Consider the following 15479-nt stretch of genomic DNA (forward strand, 5'->3'; position numbering starts at 1 on the left):
TCCTAAGGGAGGATTTCCAGCCTTGACTACATGTGACATAGGCTTCTGAAAATGGAACTGACCTTGGCAGAATAGCAGCTGTGAAGGGAAACAGAATTAAATACATGTAAGCAGAAAAACCGAGTGAAGTGCTGCTTCTTGGTCCTGCATGCACTTCGTGCCTCTGCCTGCTGTGAACACTTGGTGTTACAGCTCAGTGTAGGCCATTTCAGTGTTTGATGGGTTTGATTTTTGTGGTCAGTTAGTTCCTCTAAACAACTCCCCTCCTTTACTGGACACATCCCTGGAGTGGGACCAGATTCACCCTTACCCTGTGTCCTGGGGTACAATGTAAAAATGTGTATTCTATCACCATCTGTTAAAATGTAGGAGGGGTGGTGATCCTTATCTCTGTGGGAGATATCCTCTGCTGATGTGCCACCTGACAAAATCGGGGGGGGGGGGGATGATCATCGTTATCTTTTCACAACCCATCCTTCCCCCAAAAGATATATTCTGTTAATGGGCCATTAAGTCCTATTGTGTGACTGATAAGATTACATCATCCCATTGGGAGATGCCCCAACCAGGGGCAGGAGCCAAGCCTTTCCTACCTAGATAATAAACTGGGGTTTGGGACGCGAAGGCAGTCCTTTCCACTGGATCCCAGAGGAAGTTGGACCTTTTCCACATCATCGCTGGATCTTCGGAGGAAAACTGCACCTTCTACAGGAGCACTGCTTCAACTGAATCACATCTGTCATCCAGGAGGACTGCAGCCACCATTTATACAGACTGCTACCAACACCCTGACTGACAGGGTGTCAGGTTGTATTTCTGACTTTGTCGGTGGCTGTTTCTTTTATATTATTGCATGTATTTTATTTTTTCTCTTTTCTCCTATTAAATTGTATTACTGACTTGGAGTCTCGCACTGGTTTTCCTTTCAAACCAACACACCCTGGAGGAATTCTCTGCTCCTCTGGAGAGGGGATGAAGCCAAGCGTTATGAGCAAAGGAAAACAACCAAATCATGGGCATTATGTCCTCGATGCACGCAGCACCATGTGTTTTCCAAGTTCCCAGCACTGATGAATCTGAACAAGAAAATGCCTGTTCCTTCACTTCTCCAGCTCTCCCCCCCACACCTCCCCTGCTTCCCCTGCTCTTATCCTTGGTGTGCCAAGGTCCTGCATCTCCCTGGCTCTCCAGATGTAGCTCACCTTGTCCTGCCTGTGGCTGATAAAATATGGGCCCAAGATGCTTTTTACCAGTAATCCATTCTTTTAAAGAAACAAAGAGCATACAATGTGGTCTTTAGGAAATACATCCAAATAAGGGACTCTGTTTTTCCTGTAGTTCTCTTTCCTGTTTTCACCTGGGCTTGAAGGATGGGCATGGCCTGTATTTATCATATGAAAGTGATGTTACTAAATTTGTCCAGAAGTTTTGATTATTATTATTATTATTATTATTATTATTATTATTATTACTCATTTTCTGGTAGAAAACACTCTCATTTTGCCTTTCCCACGTTGTTTCCAGGTGCTCCCCAGGATGGATATCTGTGGTCTCAGACCACAGTGATTCCCTAGGAGGAAGGGGAGCCTTTGCCTCACCTGCACAGCTCAGGTGGATGGGACAGAATTGGTCTGGCCTGACAAGGTATGAACATCTGTCTGTGTTCTGGAGTGCCTTGAAACCTTTCTCTGTCAGGTTTTGGAGGGGGTTTCTCTTTGGGATTTCTTGTGATGCAGCACCACGGGTATCCCTTTGTGCAAAGTCCAGTGTTAAAGGATTGAATAACGGACAAGTGGGGTCTGGGATGAAAATGGTTCTGTTCAAATTAAGGAAAGAATGCAATAAGAAAAATTAGCATCCTTTTAATATCTGAAATAATTAGGAATAAAAATGCTGGAGAAGGGCACTCTGAATTGGTGTCCCCTGTCATGGATAAAAACCCACAGCGAGCATCAGAGCAGAAGTGTGAGAGCTGGAATCCTTCTGCAGTGGACTTAATTTTCTTTTCCTCCTCTCTTTCAGGACAGGAAAAATCATTACACTCCTCCCATCTTTGCCAAGAGCTGTGGTGTTTGAGCAGCCAAAACCAAGAGGCTTCAGCACCAAAGGTCTGTGCCTGGAGGGCTCCTGGTCCTGCCCATGATGTGGGGTAACTCAGAGAATGCAGGGTTCCTCTTTTCCTCCCTGCTGGGATTAACTGCCTAGGGAATCTGGGATCTGGGTGAAACTCCAGCTCTCTTGGTGTTCAGGGGTGCAAAGTCTGAGGGACTGCACTTACCCGTGGCTTTCCAGTTCAGCAGGAATAAGAGGAAATGGGGTGCCAGAGCCTTGTCCCGTCAGGCTGTGTTTCCCTCTGAGGACAGAGAGTCTGGGCTGAGGTGAGATTCCTGGGAGTGCTCGGATGAGCAATCCAGGGAACAGGGAACTTGGGATTGCCACTGCTTCTGGAACCATTGCCTTAGGTCTGCTCCCTTTGTGCCTGTGGCAAGTGGGATTGGTACTGGAGAGAGAGGTGCTGTTAGGAACAAAAGGTGGAGTGAATCCTCTCTGGGGATGTGCAGTGAAGGACTGAATAGCATGGAAGGAGAGTATTTATAAACTATATGACTGTTTCTCCCAAAACTGGGGTGGAGCAGTGATGGGGGTGGTTAGGTTTGGTCTGGGCCTGTTATTCTTTGTGCAATTTTTAAATTCTCTTGTATGATTTACTGTCTGGTATCTTTCTAACAAAAGCTGACAGAAATTTAGGTTAAGGATTAGAACTTGGGTTGCAAAAAATTTGCCAAGGCTGGAGGACTGGGATGATGACTGCTCTCAGGAAAGGTTACTTATTAATACTGTGTCAGATTTCCCGCAGTGACTGTCAGGCCTGAATGGCAGTGAGTTCGTGCTCTTCTCACTGGAGAACTGGAAATAATTTCAGTAGAATTAGAAATTTTAGAAAAATCCAGCTAAAAATTTCACCTCTGTACCCCCTACGTTTTCACAGTTTTTCCCAACTAGGAGCTGCACAGAAGTCAGGCAGGGCCATCAGGGAACAGCTGTAAATTCAAAGGCACAAACAGGAGATGTACCAGCAAAGGGCAGGAAAGGGGAAAGGTTTCAGAAAACATTTCTGTGGTCTAATTAATAATAATTTCTGATTCCCCAGTGAGAAGAACACGAACTCACGGCCATTCAGGCCTGACAGTCCCCTGCAGCAAGAGTTAAGCACGCATCCACAGAGGCAAGTCCGGCATCTGAAAGAAAAAAATAAACAGAAGAAAAAGGTGATCTCTTTTGCTTCAAAGTTATTTCAAGTTCTTAAAGCCCAACCAACATTTGCTCTTGATTTTGGTCGGGTGAATCATGGGCAGTGGCCACGGGTCATGCCATTCATTTAGCTGAAAACCCGGGGTCATTTAGAGGGGACACAAGAACTGTTTGTGTAAGAAAATGTGAGGAGATGTCAAGGGGAGTGAGGTGGCATTTCTGAGGAGATTGCTGAGGCAATGGAAGGGAGCCCAGCAGACAATTTGTCGGGGAAATCTGAGGCCCCTGGGAAGCGCGGCCAAGGCTCTGCAGGGGTAGCAGGGAGGGCTCAGCACTCGAGACTCTCTGTGTCCTCCTTCCTCGGCAGCAGGCGGCCAGGAAGGGCGGAGAGGCTCCGTGCGGGATTAAGCCGGAGGGAGCAAGAGGAGGAGCGGCCTCAGGCTGGAGAGGGACAGGAGAAAGGCCAAGGGAGCTCCCTGGGGCCCCCAGGGCCTGTGGGGAACAGAATGGACGCTTGGATGACCAGTGGAGGTGAGGAGTGGATCTGAGTTCATCTACAGGGAAATAATTAGGGGATATTCTGGAGTGAAAAGCTGAGGTGATGAGTTCACCCACCTTGGCACAAGTTGTGTTTGCACAAAGTGGGACCAGAGGTGAAGGTCAATCCTGCTTGACCTCTGAATTTCAAGATAAGTTCTACAAGCTGCCAAATGAGGGATTAAAAATACACAAAAATGAAACCGAGAGCATTAATGAGGCCACCCCCGGCACCCAAGAGCAGAGGGACAGCCTGGAAGCAGCCCGGAGCAGCCCCGGCCTCGTGGCCTTGTAGCCCCTGGCGTGGCCAGAGCCCTGGGAGGCTTTGGGGTCCCCACTTTGGTATCCCAGGGGTTCCCCCTCTCCAGGCTCATCCCTTCTCCAGGCTCCCCTCACTCCTGGCTCTCGGGGTCCCCCCTCTCCAGGCCTCCATTTCAGGCTCCAGCACTCCCGGGGCTCTCCCCTTTTCGCTTTCCCCCCCCGTCAAGGCTGCTCCCCTCGCCCTGCCAGTCCCGGGCGATCGCCACGGGGCTCCGGGGACCTCCATCCCCCACGCACCGCCGGGGCTCTGTCTGCAGCCGCCACACAGACAGCCCCAAAAAGCCACCCGGGGACCCCGCAGGATCCCCCAAAAGGGGATTTCGGGACAGCTTTGGAGCCCTGCAAGATGCAAACATTGCTCCGCCCGCTGTCTCCCGAAAAAAAAGAGACAGCCACAAATATACTTCGGGTGAGCTCCAAATATCCCTCCCCCTCTCAAAAAAACCCTGCCAGGACCACCCAAGATATTCGGGGCGAGGTCCCCCTCCCCGGTCACCTACACAATACGGGGGGGCCGATACTGCGGGCGCGAAGGGGCTGCAGATCCAGAGAGCGATGGACGCACGGGCTGCCGCCTCTCGCTGCTCCTCCTCCTCTTCTTGCTCCTCCTCTACCCCTCCTCTTCCTCACGCTCCTCGTCCTCCCTCTCCTGCTCCTTCTCCTCCATCCCTCGGCTGCCGGCGAGGACCTCTCTCGGGTGAGCAGGGCTGGAACGGGACCGGTGGGAAAGGGGTGGGAGAGGGGGTATAAAGGGAGATGGGACAGAGGGAAGAGGGTTCCCAGGGAGGATGTCCACGTTAAGCCCAGGACCCCCAATCCCCTCCGTGTCCTGCCAGCCCCTCCCGGCGCTTTGGGGTCCGGGCCGTGCCCCAGTGCCGGCTCAGGGGGTGCTCCAGGCTGACGTGCTCCACCTGGAGCTGGAGCTGACCCCGTGCCGGGGGAGGTTTCCAGCAGCACCAGGAGCTGGTAGAAATCCAGTCCCCATTGGGGACCAGGTCGGTGGCCACCACGTGGCCCGAGAGCTCCTGCTGGCCCTGGAACCAGCTCAGCTGGATGTCGGCAGGGTAGAAATCCATCAGGGAGCAGAGCAGGCAGCCGGGGCCGGGCTTGGAGCTCGAGGGAACCAGCGAGATGGACACACTGGGATGGGCAGGGGGCCCCTCCAGTGCGGATTTTACCCCCCCATCCAAGCCGCAGATAATCGCTCCAGGGATTGATTGCTAAGGGACAGGGAACCAGCTTTGTTCCATCCCAACTCCACCTTTCCCTCCCCTCTCCCCCCTTTCTCATCATTCCCCAAATCTACTGACCCCTCACGACTCAATGTGGGTTTCCCAGCCCCCTCCCCAATCTTTGGGCGTCCCAGCTCCCTCTTTTCCCCCATTCTTTGGTCCATTCCCAATCATCACTCCAACATCAAACCCCCTAACCCGTGCTTGCTTTTGGGGGTTCCAGGCCTCTCCTGCTCAATCTCGGGTTCCCAATCCCCGCTTTCACTCCTTTTGGACAGCTCCTGGCAGCTTTTTTTCTGGGAGGAATCCCTTCTTTTCAGTATTTTTGGGGTGTAGTTTCAAAGCGGACAGCTCCAGGTCCCTCCTGCTACCTCTGGGGATCCAACCCCCTTTTCCCCAATTCAAGCACCTCTTGAAAGCCCATCAGGTGACTCACATATTCTTCCTCTCTCCCCTCCCCCCTCCCGCTGCTCTTCTTTTTTGGTCTCTTTCTAAAACAATATTCTATTAAATATTACAGGGCTTCTGGTTTTGCCAAATGCAGCCTAAAGGTTAACAGTGAACATTACAAATTCCATACCAAAATTTTGCCATCACTAACAGCACTCATAAACATACACAAAAAGTCCCCAAAGGAATAAAGATTTTTTCTACTTATTCCCCTAGCACTAAAACGTGGTTCTCACACTCTTGGCCCAATCTTAACTGAAAATATAAAAGTAGGATTATTAAGAAAAAATATTCTAATGGTGCAATCTTGTCACCAAAACTGCAGGAGGACCCAAAAGTCTTCAACACCATTTCTACTGTTAGAGAATCAAGGCATTACTTGATTCTGGCCAGGATGTGCAACAGAAATAATTTCAGCCATACATAGTCCGGGTGTGCAGAGAATATCATTCCATGAGATGTGAGTTTTACTCGATTTTCCCTTAACTTTTTACAGTCCAAAACCTATAGAAATCCATTGGTTTTATGTTCATTGCTTCCAAGTTGTGTAGTTCTGAATATTTAATTTCCTATCGGACCCGGGTTTCTTCCCCTCTATATTAATTAGATTCGCACTCCTGGATTTCCTTCAGCCTTTTGCAGACCAGGCATCTCCAACTATGCCAGGGGCAGTGTCTGGGGTGGGTGTTCCTTGATGTTTGCTGATGGGCCTTAATGGTCCTTATCTTTGTGAGTATCTTTTGGGCTATTCCCAGTCTCTTGAGATGTTAAACTCATCTCTATTGAGTGGAGGAACATTCTCATTAAAATTCGTTTCCCCAATGCAAAGGCACACGAAGCCTGAGTAGAGAAATAGATTTTTAAAATTAGACTTGGTATATTTTCTGACCATGGAATCGCAGGCAGCCCAGTGTGTGAGTGTAACTGAGAGGCAGAGTGGAATTGTGCCGTTGTCTTCCCCAGCAGCTGTGGCAGTGCAGGCACAGAAAGCAGCGAAGCTCCAGCAGTGGCAGCAAGGATTGGCCCCAGTGTGTGGAGATACCAAAGGAGGGTGCCCAGGCAGAGGATTTCAGCAGAGGATCTGTGGGCAGGCCCAGGGGCTTGGCCCGATGTGGAGCCCTGGCTGCTGCTGCGTTGCCTTCAGTGCAGGGTCAGTGGTGCCCTCCCATGCTGCTCCTGCAGCCGGGAAGTCCAAATTCCTTTGGCATGACCCTGTTTAACATCCACATCCCATTCCAATTTCTTTTCTGACTCTGGTAGAGCCATGGCTGTGGCGTCAATCACTTTGGTTTTTCATTTTTTCAAGTTTTGTTCTTTTTCTTATGTCCATACAATAATATTAAGGCTGTCTGGGGTTAAAAAGTCATACAATATTTTGGCTGGAACAGGGAATCCTCAATGCATGTCGTGCAATTCCCTATTAGTCCTCAGCGTTGTCCCAGCTCCATTTTAGTGCTGGTTAATGTTAGTTCTGAGATTGCCTGGTCCCTCTCTGGGTCAATACACCACAAACCTTCAGTAAAAGTATGTCCCAAATATTTAACCTTTTTCTCCAGCATTTGCACTTTTATTTCAAATACTCAGAGATGCTTTTTAGCCTGAATATTCAGCCATTTCACAGAGGCTTCTTCTACCACTTGTTGTCCCCCTGATTGCAGCAAGTCATCCACATCCTGCATTAACCCAATCCCTGGGGCTGGGATATATTCTTGTGATATTTTCTGCAAGGCTTGCCCCAATAAGGCTGGTGCATCCCTGCAGAAGGACCGTCCATGTCTTTCTCATTTTTCCTTCTACCTCTTGTTCCCACTCAAAGGCAAAATCCAGTTTACCATCCTGTGTAAGTGGGCATCCCCAGAAAGCATCTTTGACATCAAGTACTGAATAGTGGCAGTGTGAGGAGGGCTCCTGATTCAAAATGGTGTAAGGATGTGAGAGCCTCTGGGTGCTTGGGCCCCCTTGGGTCCTGGGGTTCATCCCTCAGGGGCTGTAGAAACTCTGCCATGACCTTTGCCTTCCCCTTGGCCTTTTCCTCATCCCTTCTTGCATTCCCCGGCTGTGCCTTTGTGACCAACTGCTCCAGGGGCTTCTTCTGCCCCTCCTGCAGCCCCCTCAGTGCCTGGGGGTGCTCATCCTCTGACAGCTGCTGAGCTTTCTGCTAAATCATTCTTTTCTGCAGTGACCCAAACAAAATGCTTAAAAGCTAATCTGGATGCTTGCACGTCCAATCCCCATTTCCCAGCTGATCCTTTGTCCTGCTCCTTGTGCTGTCCCTGCCGTGGCCAGCCCGTATCCCAGAGCCGGTGCCTGTCCTGCCACAGTGTCCAAACGCGGCCCCCCGGCGGGCAGGGCCGGCAGCTCCACGGGGCCGGGCAGCGGCCGGGGCGTCCCGCAGCCTCCTGGGGGCCGGGGGCCACTGCCGGGCCTGCAATTGCCGGGGGGTGCTGGGCTCAGGCAGCGCCCGGCGCTGAGCCCCGGCTGCCCCACAGCCCCGGCCCGGCCCCGCAGCTCCCCACAGGCCCCCAGCCCGTGCTCCCGGTGCCGCACCTCTGCGCCCGCTCCTGCCGCTGCCCAGCACAGAGAAACCCCCTGGAATCCTGACCTCCTTGTGTGCCTGTCCTGGCAACCGGGGATACAAAGGATCTGGATCAGCTGGCAACTTGTGAGGAGAAGGGCCGGCTGAAAAACATCCCCATCCTCAGTATTTTTCTTTTCTTCCTCTTTACCATCCTTCATCTTTTTTCCCACATAGATTCCTCCTGCTTCTTCTTGCCTGTACCATATTCCTGCACTCTCCCCTGCACCCAATCCCTTCCCAGCACACCGACACCATCCATCCTCTGTTGTCTAAATCCCTTCTGGACTTGCCTTATTGCCTCCCTGGGTGTCCATGTCCTTGATTACCTCTGGGGGAATGTCCAAACTCCCTCAATATACTCCCAAGGGACCCTTCAGAGATATTTTGGGATCATCACCCCTTTTGCTGGGAGCCCTTCCTGGCTTTCCCTTTCTATCCTCCATGGATGCCCTGCCATGTTTAGTCCCCGAAGATCCCACTGTAGTCACTGCTGAGATTTTCAGTGCTCTCTGGCTGCCGACTCTTCCCAGCCCCCTCTGATCTGTCACTCGTCTGTCTCTTGGTCACTCTCGGGTACCCAATCCATGCCCGGTGCCGCCGCCACCCAAGGGAGCCGATCACCCAAACTGGGTGAGGCACCTTCAGCTCCACTCACTGCCCCCGCCCTGGATGGGGGAAGAAATTCGGGCCGAGCCCCAAGGTGTGTGGAAGAATTCACATCACCAGAGGATTCTGTGCACAAAGAAGACAGAGGAGTCCTGTAAAAGTAATTTCATTCATAAAGAAAGGGAGAGGCCATGGGCCATTTCCCATGGGGTCTCTGCAATTGTTAGTAGACACAGTCTCCTTTTCATCCTAATTTTTCCAGCTGCATCTCCGTCTCCCTTTTCCCATTGGCTGAAGTACTTGAGAGGTACCGACATGCCAATGCACCTGCTGAATTCCCCCCCCCCGTTAATATGCATCCCACTTTTGAATAGCTAACGATATTCATGGCTCTGTTAAGTCTTTGTTCTTCCTCTGGGAGTTCATGGATTGGGCAGGACCTTGGCTGAGCAGCAGTCTGTGTGGTCAATTAATGACATTTTCTGACCCTGATGGCTTCTGCTGTCCCTTCCTTATGTCCACGTCGCTAGCCCTGTGTCCAAGCGGATTCGCAGCATGTGTTTGTAGAGACACTTTGCTGTTGTTCCTTGCATGGGGGTCCCCCGTTTTGGGGCCATCCCCCCTGGAGCAGGGTGTCCCGGCTTGGTGCAGCCCCGCCCCTCGGGCAGCGCTGAGCCAATGAGAGCGCGCGGCGGTGATGACGCAGCAGTGTCCGGGCAGAGCCGCAGCTCCCAGCGTTGCCCACCTGGAGCCACCTGCGCCCGGCCCGGGCCCCAGCGCCCCCCGGCAGGGGAATTTGGGGAGGTGGGAGGGGGGGAGCGCCAAGGTCGGGCCCCCCCGCGCTGTGGTGGCGGCAGCGGCTGCAGTGGGGAGCGAGTGCGGCCGAGAGCCCAGCGCTGCCCTAGCCCGAGCTGCCCCCAGCCTAAGGCCCTCTTCTCTTTTGTTTTCCTCCAAACCAGGATTTTTCATCCCAAAGACCTGGGCAGATGGAGGAGGAGGAAAAGCCCCAGAGATCCCTCTCGAGGAGGGGCTGCAAACCCATCCCAGGGAGCTGCGAGGAGGAAAGACCCTCCCTGAGCCGAGAAGGCGGCCAGAGATCCAGGCAGAGCTCAGAGCTGGTGGAGAAGCCTCCTGGAGGAGAGAAGCCCCACAAGTGCTTGGAATGTGGGAAGGGTTTCAGCCACAGATCAAAGCTGATTCAGCATCAGGTGATTCACACTGGGGAGAAGCTCTACGAGTGTGAGGAATGTGGCAAGGGATTCAGAGACAGGTCAGGCCTGTTGCATCACCAAGTGATCCACACAGGGGAACTGCCCTACACCTGCTTGGAATGTGGGAAAGGCTTTGGGTGGAGCTCTGCCCTGACAGACTACCAGCGGATCCACACCAGGGAGAGGCCCTACGAATGTCCTGAGTGTGGGAAGAGCTTCTCACAGAGCTTTCACTTGACCCAACACCAACGGAATCACCACTAAGGGAAGCCCTGTGAGTGCTCCGAGTGTGGGAAGAGCTTCGTGCTCAGCTCCAGCTCCATCCCCCATGGGAGGATCGGTGTTGGATGATCCCCAGTGACCCCCGTTGAGCAGAGCCCTGGTGACCCGTGGTCCCGGTGATCTCCGTTGGGTGGGGAAAGGGGTTGGAGAGATTTCTCTCCCTTCTCCTTGTCCTGCTGTGATTTGGTTGGTAATAAATTCCCTCGCCGTGCCCAGGCTGGGTCTGTTGTTCCCGTTCCGGTGCTCGGGGCGGGATCTCTCCTGTTCCTTCTCTCAACTCCCGGGCCTCTCCTCATCCAATCAGCGAATGCGATGAAGAAGATTCAGCCAATGAGAGAGAGCAGCTGTGATGACTCACCGGTTGCCGGGCAGACCCGCAGCACCCAGTGTTCCTCACCTGGACCCCACCCTCCCCGCCCAATCACGATCCCCCCGCGGGGTCCCCCTCAAGTCCCTCCCCAAGTCCCGCCCCCAAGTATATGCAACTTGGTATAACTCGGAAGCTTTACTGGGAGCGCTGGGAGCAGCTTGGCTTGGACAGAGTAACAGCGGGGTTGGAGGGGACGCACTACACTCCCAAAATCAGCGTGGGGACGGAGCGTGGGATCCTGGCTGGGTCCGAGGCCACGGGGAGGGGCTGTAGACACTGCCGGCTCAGGAGTTCTGTGGGCAGAGAAAAGGTGGTGACCCCCGGCTGGCGGTCCCTAGGAGGAGCACACACACTGGGGAAGGGGGAACACGACCCCCGGGACCCCCCCTCTCCTTCTTGCACAGTTAGTAGCTGAGCCCCAGTGCCACGAAGACGAAGCCCAACACAGAGCCCCCATCCCCATCAGCACTTTACTGTGGGCAGCGTCCGGCGGCATCTCTGGGGGACCACAGGGGTCAGGACCAACTAAAACCTCTCATGGACATTCCAAGCCACTCGAAGAATCCTCCCAATCTCCCCCAGCCCACCTAGAGCTCCCTAAAACATTCTCCTAATGTCTTCCCAGCTTCCTTGGGATCCACCAAAGCCCTTCCTGTCCCTCTCAAAATGGCATAACCCCCTCCCATTTGCTCCCTGCTGCCCCAGGACCCCCAAACCTTCTCCCAGTCCCTTCACAGCCCCACCAGGACTCACCAAGACCCCTCCCAGTCTCTTCCCAGCACAACCAATCTCATTCCAACCCCTGCTTTCCAATTCCTGATCTTTTTCCAGCTCCTCCAGGCTCACTCAAATCCCTCCCAGTTACACCCAGCATCCCCAGACTCCCTCCCAGTGCCCACCAGGATCCCTGGAACCCCATCCCACCCCCCTAACATCCTTCAAACTCCTCAGCCATTCTAGACCCCCAATCCCTTCTCCCAGTTTAAACCAGGCTAATCTCAAACTCTCTCTCAGTTACCCCAGCACAGCCCAATCCCTCTCCCAGCTCCCCCAGCGCCTCCCCCACTCCCCTCACACTGTGGGGTCCGGGCCGTGCCCCAGTGCCAGCTCAGGGGGTGCTCCAGGCTGACGTGCTCCACCTGGAGCTGGAGCTGACCCCGTGCCGGGGGAGGTTTCCAGCAGCACCAGGAGCTGGTAGAAATCCAGTCCCCATTGGGGACCAGGTCGGTGGCCACCACGTGGCCCGAGAGCTCCTGCTGGCCCTGGAACCAGCTCAGCTGGATGTCGGCAGGGTAGAAATCCATCACGGAGCAGAGCAGGCAGCCGGGGCCGGGCTTGGAGCTCGAGGGAACCAGCGAGATGGACACAGGGGGGCATTGGGAGAGAGTGGGGATACACTGGGATCAACTAGGGGGAAGTGGGAGATGGGAGAGGGCTGGTGTGGCACTGAGAAGGACTGGGAATGAAATCGGAGAGAGTAGGGGAACACTGGGAGAGAGTGGAGTGGATTGGGGTAATGGGAGAGAGCGTAGCAGTCTGGAATTGGACTAAAAAGTCTTGGAACAGACTGGAAGTGCACTGGGAGAGAGGGTGGAGGTCTGGGATTGGAATTAGACATACTGGGAGTGGACTGGGAATGGAATGGCTGTGGAATGAGAGGAATTGGGAGGGACTCTGGTGGCACTGGGAATGACCATGAGGACACTGGGAGAGACTGGGATGGACTGGGAGAGCAACCGGAGTCACTTGGGGTGAGGGGGCAGGAGGCCCCGGGGATGGGCACAAGAAGGGCTGACGTGTCTCGGGTCATTCCCAGGGAGGTTTTGAGGGGTTCCAGGGTCATTCCCAGGGCAGGGCCCGAGGGGACACGCTCTGCCCCACGCTCACCTCTGCCCTCCACGAGGAACGGGCTGGACAACTCGTAGTTGTGCCGGCAGTGCCTGTCCACCGCAGCCCGTCTGTACTCCATCCATTGCGGGTCGCTGTTCCAGTGCCTGGCAGCCTTGTCCCCAAAGGAGGTGTCCCCACGTGCAGCCCCACATCGCTGCCGAAGTGCAGGAACTGCTCCCGGTTGGAGATGTTCCTCTCCACGAACCTCAGCCGGTCGGTGCCGTGAATGAAGTGACACTCGGACTAAACCATCTCCTGGAAGAGCGCTGTGTGTGCAGGACACAGGTCCGGAGGTGCCCCCCCAGCAGCCCACAGTAGCCAAGAGCTCCGGGGCAACCGCGACTCGGCACCCCCAGTGCCCCACGGCCGCCATGGGACCCTTCTTCCTGCTGTCCCAGTTCCTCTTTTCCACGCTTCTCCCTATTTTCCTCCCCCTTTCCCAACACTCCCCAGTCACCAGCAGCCCCCTCAACATCTGTTTGGGGGTCCCACCTCCCCATTTCCCTTTCTCTGTCCACCGTTCCCACCATTTCCCTTCCCGCCCCTCCCTCTCACCCGAGAGCTCCGCGACCCCAGCCCGGGGGGCTCCCAGTGGCACCAGTAGGGCCCCAGCTGCCAACACACGCCCCATGGCCAGCGACGGGCAGGCTCTGACACCTCCCCCTCCCCAAATTCTCCTGGCGGGGGGCGCTGAGGGCGGGGCGCGGGTGGAGTCCAGGTGAGGAGCTCTGGGCGCTCTGGGACTGCCTGAGGAGTCATCAGCGCTGCGCGCTCTGATTGGCTCAATTATTTTGGTGCCTTCTCTGATTGGCTGAGGAGAGACCCGGGAGTTGAGAGGAGCACCGGGAGAGATCCTACCCCAGGCTAGCGGTGGAAGAACATCCAATTTGCAAGGCATGCAGATCATTTCCCAGTGGTCCCCACATTCCTGTAGGAACTAAATGCACCGAGGATCTCACGAGGGTCACCAACTCTCTGGCGGCCAAATCCAGCCCTGCGCTCCCTGCGGGTGCGGGCACTCTTGGAAGGGCTCAGCTGTGGGTCAGATGGCCGGAGAGTGGCTTGGTGGTCACCTCGTGTGTGATGCAGTGATGAGACGGGGAGATGCGTGGACACCACATGATCAGAGAGATGACTGGGTAAAGGGACACGTCAACAGCGACATTGCAGTGACAGGCAGCCAATGCGGGCTTGTTTCAGTAATGTTTGGGTTAAGTTTCTCTTGGGGGTTGGTTTTTTTTCTTTTTTTTCCCTCGCCTTGCTGTCTGGATTTTTTTCCCATTGACATGCTAAGATGGCTAGTGATAGGGGGAGTCTCCCTGACCCTTTCTGGAGTTTCTCTCGTAGGGCAGGGAGGATGGGGGAAAAGAAGGAGAACACCGCGAGATCGGGGCAGGTAAAGGAGAGGTGTGGGCAGCTGCTCGCTCTCTCGCTCGTTTGGCTCGGAGAAGGACGGCCACTGGAAAACCTCGCCCTGCCATCCCAATGCCGCGAGCTCGGCTGTGGGACTCTGCACCCTCCCGGTCGGACGCTCTCCTGCTTCAGCCTGCCACCTCCACACAACCTATTGGAGCACTGGGACTGACACTGCCTCCAAGGATCCATGAGCAGAGTCTCTCCTCCGCCCTTCCCACCCAGGACACAGCTGCCATCACCCCCAGCACTCCTGCAGCCACACGGGATCACCACATCTGCCCCTGCCCACAGGGAGCCAGCTGGCACTGACTGCCAAATGGGATGGTAACTGCAGCAGAGGGGAAAGGTGTCCACAACCAGAAGTGTTACTGGGTTCCTGTTGTCTGTTTGTTGTTAATTTCTTAGTTGTTGTTGTTTTGTTTACCTTGTTTTATATATATATATATACATATATACATATATACATATATATATATATATATATATATATATATATATATATATATATATGTATATATATGTACTAGTAAAGAACTGTTATTCCTATCCCCATATCTTTGCCTGAAATCCCCATAATTCCAAAAGTATACTAATTCAGAGGGAGGGATTTATTAGCTCCATTTCGAGGGAAGGCCCTGCTCTTCTACAGCACACACCCGTCCTTTTTCAAACCAGGACAGATTTTTGGCGCCCAACATGGCCCCTTTCCCTCTGGGAGTGGCTTTTAATGAGTGTAAGAGAGGTTTGTCCACAGAGAGAGATTGCAGGAGCACCACCATAGAATGCCTTGGAAGACCCTTGAGGAAGGGATCCAACAGCTGAGAGAAGTGGCAGTGCTGGAGGTGCTCTTTGGGAGGGATGGACAGCATGACAATGACCCTGACAAGGTGCACAGGGCAGATGTTGTGGAATCTGGCAGACCTGGGCCCATCTCAATACACCACCTTTATTGCAATGATTAGTGCTGACAGCAGCCGAGAAACAGTGGGTTTTGTCACCAACAAACTTAGAAATTATGAGAGTATGATGAATGGCCCAATGTAGGCTCATGTCTCTGCTGTGATTAAGGAACTCAAAGAGGAGTTTAAAGAGGAGATGAGGGAAGAGATGAGGAAGATCAGTGTAGCACCAGTGCGAGTCACAGGCCTCAAAGTCAGAGCCCAATGTCCCCCAGCTAGAGAGAGGGTACACCCCATGAGCTGACCTGTGGTTCTTTCTGCGTGACCATGGGGATGGAATGGGAAACCCACTTCTGTCCTGGTAGCTCGGATGCATCAGCTCAGGGGGGGAAACACAAACTAAGGGAGCTCTGATAAAGTGAAGGTAGCCTCAGC

At 53.8% G+C, this 15479-nt stretch overlaps 1 protein-coding gene and 1 long non-coding RNA gene across 2 annotated transcripts; one reads left to right on the plus strand and one right to left on the minus strand.

The window, feature by feature from the left end:
• Positions 1 to 2026: 2026 nt before the first annotated feature.
• Positions 2027 to 10684, plus strand: LOC148220441 (uncharacterized). Its single transcript, XM_088155405.1, has 4 exons — positions 2027 to 2108; positions 2293 to 2378; positions 3152 to 3269; positions 9936 to 10684. The coding sequence occupies exon 4, from the start codon at positions 9963 to 9965 to the stop codon at positions 10449 to 10451; it is 489 nt and encodes a 162-aa protein (XP_088011531.1). The 5' UTR covers positions 2027 to 2108; positions 2293 to 2378; positions 3152 to 3269; positions 9936 to 9962; the 3' UTR covers positions 10452 to 10684.
• A 275-nt stretch (positions 10685 to 10959) lies between these two features.
• On the minus strand, positions 10960 to 14594 carry LOC148220442 (uncharacterized). The gene is made up of 2 exons (XR_015798803.1): positions 12727 to 14594; positions 10960 to 11132 (listed from the first exon to the last, which is right to left on the minus strand). It is a non-coding gene; the product is annotated as an uncharacterized LOC148220442 (long non-coding RNA).
• Positions 14595 to 15479: the final 885 nt, after the last annotated feature.

Source organism: Sturnus vulgaris, chromosome 38, assembly GCF_052056855.1.
Source record: "Sturnus vulgaris isolate bStuVul1 chromosome 38, bStuVul1.hap1, whole genome shotgun sequence".
Taxonomy (NCBI): Eukaryota; Metazoa; Chordata; class Aves; order Passeriformes; family Sturnidae; genus Sturnus; species Sturnus vulgaris.

Coding starts and splice junctions, on each gene's coding strand:
- LOC148220441 (XM_088155405.1), top strand. CDS start 9,963: ATGGAGGAGGAGGAAAAGCCCCAGAGATCCCTCTCGAGGAGGGGCTGC.